Raw genomic sequence first — 6,872 nt, 5'->3', positions numbered from 1 at the left:
ATCTCTTCCATCTGGCATTCCTGAGATACGTCCTCTTATTACACACCCATAATCTAGTAAGTAAAATGTTTCTCTGAGTTCTGTGAGCCGCTCTAGCAAATGAATCAAACCCAGGAGGGTACTGTGGGACCCTCCCATCTGTAGCTGGTCTGTCAGCAGCCCTGGTGACAAGGGGGACTTGCAATTGGCTTCCAAAGTGGGGAGGGGGTAGTCTTGTAGGACTGAAGCCTTGTAGGACTGAACCCTTAACCTGTGGAGTCTTACTCCAGGCCCATAGCATCAGGTAGATAGTGTCAGGATTGAGTTGAATTATAGGACACCCAGCCGGTGTGGGAGAATTGTCGATGGTACGTCATAGTAATATATTCACAGGTTCTAGGAATTATAGACTGTGAACTTGTTTAGGGGCCATCGTTCTGTCTACCATAGTCTGTCCTCTGGGCCTCAAAGATTCGTGTCCATCCTGCATGCAAAATATATTCGACTCAACTGAACAGCACTTATGGGATGAATTCACACATTCAGAAGAGATGTAATGAGAACCTGCTAGTGTCAGGCCCTTGTAATGAACCAGTAGAGCTCGCATCCTATTAGGAGAGAGACAATCAGTACGTTTTTTTGTTTTGTATTGTGTTTTTTTTTTTTTTTTTTTTTTAGGAGCATGTTAGGTGGTGATAAGTCATTTTGGAGAAAAACAAAGCAGGGTGACAGTTTAAAGAGGGTGGTCAGAAAAAGCCTCAACCATACGGTTACTATGGAGAGAGACTTGGGGTGAGGGAGCAAGCCACGCTCGTGCAGGCTGGTGTTGGGGTTAGTGGGTCGGAAGGCTGTATCTGTAGGAGAGTGTGAGACCCTCTCACCTATTCTGGCAGTACGTTCTGTAAATATTTGAGCAAACTTGGACACAGGCTCTACTTTCATGGAGGTTTCTGTTTTATAGGAAGAGACCTATTTACCATAGAACTAATGAGGCTTAACTTCAGGGCCCCTCACTGGGAAAGCCCCCTTGCAATGCCCCCTTCTTCTTCCATCCTGCGTAAATGCTTTCCTGTTTACTTAGGAATTCATCCTAAATGAAAAATCTAAAAAAGCTGGGAAACAGGCCCTCCAGGAAAATGCAACTCTACATTAACAAAGACCCTCAGGTGGGAGGAAGACTTGGGGAGATGGACCAGAAGAGAAAGGATGTGTATATTCATTTTGAAAATAATAAGGAGAGCTATTGACCATGTTGGAGGGAGTTGACATGGTCCCTCTGGCTAAAATGTAGCGATCTCATGGGAGAGGAATGTTTATGTCATCCAGCCTAAGATAACCACAGATGCACGATAGTCCTCAGAGATAGGTTTATCAGCTTGCTGCGGGGGGAAGAAGGCACCCTGAGAAATTCGAGGGGGCCAGGTAGAAAGAGGCCAGGGGAGGATTGCTGCAGGGTTAGGTCTGTGCTAGATAATTTCAGCAGAAACTAAGGGACCAGCTCTCGGGCAATTACTGTTCAGCAAGAGGGTACTGCAGGATCAATTTTAAAACTTAGAATTTTCCCTGTTGCCTAAAGGAAAAGTGAGCCATTTTCTCCTTTCTTAGAGTATTTCCTCGAGAAAATGTGTGCGTGTATGTCTTTCTTGTCTCTTTGATATGTATGTAAATCTGTCTTGCATGTGCTATTTTTTTCAATTATGGTAAAATATATATAATAGAAAATAAAATATACATGAAAGTATTTGTAAGTGTACAGTTTACTGGTTGGCTTTTGCTCAAGCGGTTACTTTGTCAGAGCAGATACTAAGTAAACAATGTCATGGCACTAAAAAGATTCACAGTGTTCTATAACCCTCGCCACCACCTCTTCCCTGAATTTTTTCATCATCCTATACAGAAATTCTGTCCCCATTGAATAACTTCTCATTTCCTCCTTCCCTAACCTCTGACAACCTCTAATCTGTATTCTGTCTCTGTGATAGATATTGACCTGTTCTCAATATTTCAAATAAATGGAATTGTGCAACATTTGTTTTTCATACGTAGCTTATTTCACTCAGCATGTTTAAAGGTTCATCCATGTCGTAGTGTGTGTTAGTGCTTCAGCCCTTTTTATGGCTGAATAATATTCCATTGTATAAATATACTATGGTTTGCAAATTTTTTAAAAAACAAACTTCTTGCCAGTAATACAACCCAGGAATGTTTTTCTCAAGGGCTTGGGAACCATCTCTTTGAAATGAAATTTCTAGGAAGATGATGTCCCTATTTCCCTGTGTGTGGGAGTTTAGCCTGTGCACTTTGTTCCAAACTGTGATCACCTGCCTGTCATAAAGATGAGAAGTTTCATTATTCTTTGAGACAAAAGCAATTAGGTAGCACAATGGGTACCCCAATTACCAGGTAACCTTAGGATGAACTAGAAAAGAATATATAACAAAGGCTTAGTTAGGTCCTCTCACCTGAGGACAAATTACTATTAATCTCAGGAGCATGTATGTAATGGGAGGCTTGGTCATGTATAAAAAAGGTGAGATTTCTGTCTGTCTCTGTCATCTCATTAGTGGTTATCTGTGATGTGTACCACAGTCTGGTTTAATGCTTGTTCAATAATAAAACTGTTCTCCTTCTCTGGACTTGTGACAAGGATTTTCTGGTTTGGCAGGAGACTTTAATTTTTCCCCCAACAGCATCTTGGTCATCTTTGATCAGAAATCAAGAAAAAAGAGGGTTGGGATGTCATTGATAAGGAAGTGATAGGTATTCCTACCAATCATCTGTGCAGCTGTGAGCTCTGCCTTTCACCTAACGTGTTAGAAACTGTTTATCGAGGTCCGAGTGTCATGGGAGACGATTTTCACATTCTCAGGACTAGGGCGGAAGCCAGGAGAATGATTAGGAGGCACAATGCAGGCATTGACTGGCACCGTGGCCGAGGAGGCAGAAGGAGACAGATTTGGGAAATATTAGGACTGACCTTTTATGAAATCGCTTCCCTGTTCCAAAAACTGAGGCACAGAGAACTTAACCTCTGTTGGGCATTCGAACATGGATAGCGCTTCCCAGGACACGTAAGATAAAATCCCAACCCTCTTTCCCGGCCTCGTAGGATCGGACAGAGGTCACTACGCTATGTGCAATGGTTGAGAACAATTCAGCAATAGTAACTGATATCTATATGTGGTTTCATTTATTCCCATTTTATAGGTGAGAAGACCAATGCACAGAGATGTTCACCTCTAGGTGGCATTTGGATGGCGAGGTACCAAGGATGGTGACAATATGCTGTTTTGCAGGAATTGATGGATGGGCAGTCTTTCTTAAGGCAGGAGCTAATTGGAAGAGGACAAGGTAAGTGGTGAGGGGAAGATGTGAGGTCAGTTCGAGAAAACTTCAATTTCAGGATCCCAGAGGGAATGTAGGTGAGCAGTGGGCTGAGTGAGTCTGGATGGGAACGGAGAGAAATGGGAACATTTTAACTGGGTTTGGATTGTCATTCAAGCTGTAGACAGGGGTGAGACAGTGAAAGAAGCGGGCCTGTGGCTGTGCCAACATGTACCATCTGGGGGCGACTGCAGAGGAGACTGGGAAGAGGCAGCCCTGGAGAGAGGGTGAGGACACAGAGGTCAAGGTGAGTCAGCGTTTTGAGAAGCCGAGGCATGGTAAACAGGGTCTGTCATGCCCGGGGCGGGCGCGGGGAGGCAAGAAGGAGGCCAGGAATTTAGAGGCCTGAAGGTCCAGACTTTATCTCAGATCTGCTGGACTCCAGGACCTCCTCTAAACCTTTCTGTTTTAATGACTAGCAGCAGCTGCTGCGGTAGCACCATCTCCCACAAATTCCCATATCGAAGCCCTAACCCCAGAGACAGGGTCTTTAAAGAGGTGATTAAGGTCAAATGAGATTGTTTAGGGTAGCCCCCTAATCCCACAGGACTGATGTCCTTATAAGAACAGGAGTTAGGACACAGAGACACACGCAAATTCCACGTAAGACACAGAGGGAAGACAGCCATCTACACGCCAAGGAGAGAGGCCTCAGAAGAAAACCAACCATGCTGACCCCTTGATCTCAGACTTCTGGCCTCTAGAAGTATGAAAAAATAACTTTCTGGCAAAGCCACTCAGTCTGTGGCATTTTGTTATGGCAGTCCTAGCAAATGAATACAAGTAGTAACACCTGTTTTAACATTTATTGAGATGAAATTAGCATAACATGAAACTCAACCTTTTAAAGTGAACGATTCAGTGGCATTTTCGTACGTTCACAATGTCATGCAATCGCCACCTCTATCTAGTTCCAACACATTACCATCACTCAAAAATAAAACCTGTGCCCATTAGGTAATCTCCCCACTTTCTCCACAAGCATTCTCTGTGCCAGGCACTGTACTATGTACTTCACATAAATGTACTCATTTAATTCTCTCAACAGTTCCAGGAGGTCAACATTATTATTATTATTATCTCCATTTTACAGATGAGAAACCGGGCCTCATAAAGGCTAAGTAACTCGACCTAGCTAAACAACTGGATAGACCATTCCAAACAACAAATAATTATTGAGAATCTGCTGTGTACAGGGCTTGTGCTAGATGACTGGGCCCCCAGTCAGTCCTGATACTGAACTTGCTTCTAATCTAGTGGGAAAGATGCAGGTTGAACAGTTATAAATTAAGTAAATAATTACAAGACTGCAAAATGCAGGAAAGGAGCCATGTCTGGTTCTGGGGCTGAGCCGAGGGAAGGGAGGCCTGGAGGAAAACGAGGAGTAGCTAGAAGGGAGTGCTGGCATAAAGCGTGTCACCGTCAGTGGGAACAGTATACATGTGAAGGCCAGAAGTGGGAGGAAAGGGACCAGCCTGGCTGGGATGTGATTACTGAGGAAGAGAATGGCTTCAGAGGGGTATGCAGGGGTACACAAGGGGTCTGTTCCTTTGCAACAATGTTAGGGATATCAGATTTATTATAGAGAGCCACGATGGAATGGCGTCACACCACGCATTGAAAGTAACTTTACTAGTTCAGCTGTCTCAGGGCATTCTGCTTTTTCCAGGTTGGGGGGGCGGGGCGGGGCAGAGGGAGTTTGTCGAGCCCTCCATGTACTGATGACAGCTCGTTCTTCACCTGTGTGTACCTCCCAGTTGAATTTTGAGGACACTATCTTCTCACCTCTGTATACCCAGGGCACACAGCACAGGGTCTGGCACGAAACCTGAGTTTTTGGGGTTTTTTTCCTTTAAAAAAAAAAGGTGCAGGCACTGAAAAAGGTACCCACCCACAGCTCAGTGAGAACTCCTGCTTTGAAGGTTCAAATCCAGGCTCTACCACTTTTTGTCTCTGTGACTTTGAACCAGTGACTGCCACCTTGATGAGCCTTGTTTTCAGTATCTGCAGAATGGTCCCGAATACCTGCCGCAGAGCAGCCCTCGGAGAACGCGCGTGAAAGAGCTCGGCACAGCACCCACTCAAAGACATTGCTTGTTGCGATCGCGCGAAACCAAGCAGATCTGGATCAGAATCCAGGACAAGGGGCTCTGAGCACGTCTGTTGCCTCTCCCTGAACCTCGGTGTCCCCATCTGTACCTCGGGAAGGAGACACACACAGTTCATGGGATCGTTGGGCAGGTTGGATGAGCTCACGTGAGCTCGGGAAGCGCCAGGCACGTACGATGCTGCGAATTGGGGGTGGCGTGAGGCTCCGAGGCACGCAGCCCAGCGGTTTCCCCCGCAGGGGGCGCAGCCCGCAGCAGCGGTGATGGGCGGGGGCGGGGCGACCGGAGCGCCCGCCCCTCGTGCCAGGTGGGCGGGGCGAAGCGGGGTTTCCCCGGCGCGCGCGCGCAGCCGTCCCAGGTACGCGGACAAGATGGCGACGGCGGCGGTCGACAGCGCGATGGAGGTGGTGCCGGCGCTGGCGGAGGAGGCCGCGCCCGAGGCGGCGGGCCTCTGCTGCCTGGTCAGCCTGCCCGGAGAGGTGCTGGAGTACATCCTGTGCAGCGGCTCGCTGACGGCCGCCGACATCAGCCGCGTCTCCAGCACCTGCCGGCGGCTGCGCGAGCTGTGCCAGAGTAGCGGGAAGGTGTGGAAGGAGCAGTTCCGGGTGAGGTGAGCCCCCCGCGCCGCTGCTCGCGCCCCTCGGCTCTGCGCCTCCCGGAGCCCCGGGCCCGGGCCCGGTGTGCCTGAGCCACCGCCTCCCTGCGCCCCTGGGCGCGCGCGCACCCCACCCCGGATGCCACCCCCGGACCCCTTCCCGCGGACCCACAGACAAAGGCCTCCAGGCCGCCGGCCCCTCGGGTCCACGTCGCGCGGACCCTCCGGTGCCCAGATTGCGCATCGGGAAGCGAGCGCCCAGCAGCCGGGCCCTCCCCGAGGGATGACGACCGTAGTGTCACAGCTAATCCCTTCTGCGCGCTCCTTTTGTGCCTGACTCTGTGCTACAATGTTTACGGGGATCCCGCGATGCAGCGATCCTAACAGCGCTTAGAGGAAGCGGGCGCAGCATTCCCCCGGTTGTTGGCTGAGAGCGCAGATTTAGATTGGGGACCCCGGGGTGAGATCTGGCCCTGGCACACTCGCTGTATGACCTTGGGGGTAGACTTCCCTTCTTTGAGCCCCATTCATCGACTTTGGTGGTGACAACTAGACCTGCCTTTGACAGTGGTTGTTAAATGAGATGATGTTTAGGGAGCATTTACACAGGGCCCGGCCCTTAGGATGCGCGCAGTAAATGTTAACTGGCATTGTCATCACTATTATTGCTATAACTGTCCCCACTTTGTAGATGAGGAGTGGAGACAGACACAGCATTCATTATCGCTCTACCAAGGTCACACCGTTAAACGAGTGCATGCACGCCAGGTGGAGATTTGAACTAGGTCCGTCACCGGGGCCCCTCT

The 6,872-nt window shown here is 48.7% G+C and overlaps 1 protein-coding gene and 1 long non-coding RNA gene across 4 annotated transcripts in view; both read left to right on the top strand.

Moving 5' to 3' along the window:
* On the top strand, window positions 1-5,676 carry LOC107513152. 2 transcript variants are annotated; one of them, XR_001597476.2, is made up of 4 exons: window positions 1-56; window positions 3,187-3,330; window positions 3,482-3,610; window positions 5,365-5,676. It is a non-coding gene; the product is annotated as an uncharacterized LOC107513152 (long non-coding RNA). The 2 variants fall into 2 exon arrangements; XR_001597475.2 differs by lacking the exon at window positions 1-56 and adding an exon at window positions 2,944-3,050.
* A 159-nt stretch (window positions 5,677-5,835) lies between these two features.
* Window positions 5,836-6,872, top strand: part of FBXO21 (F-box protein 21) — a 38,740-nt gene continuing 37,703 nt past the window's right edge. The window contains exon 1 of one of the 2 annotated variants that reach the window (XM_016149508.2): window positions 5,836-6,081. In XM_016149508.2, the coding sequence (XP_016004994.1) occupies window positions 5,843-6,081 (239 nt within the window). In that variant the 5' untranslated portion in view covers window positions 5,836-5,842. The remainder of the gene's footprint in view (window positions 6,082-6,872) is intronic. The other variant, XM_016149507.2, reaches the window with a different exon arrangement.

The sequence above is a fragment of the Rousettus aegyptiacus genome, unplaced genomic scaffold (assembly GCF_014176215.1).
Source record: "Rousettus aegyptiacus isolate mRouAeg1 unplaced genomic scaffold, mRouAeg1.p scaffold_m13_p_5, whole genome shotgun sequence".
In the NCBI taxonomy this organism is placed as follows: Eukaryota; Metazoa; Chordata; class Mammalia; order Chiroptera; family Pteropodidae; genus Rousettus; species Rousettus aegyptiacus.
Note: the sequence above shows the minus strand (reverse complement) of the source record. Positions and strands in the feature narration are given on the sequence as shown.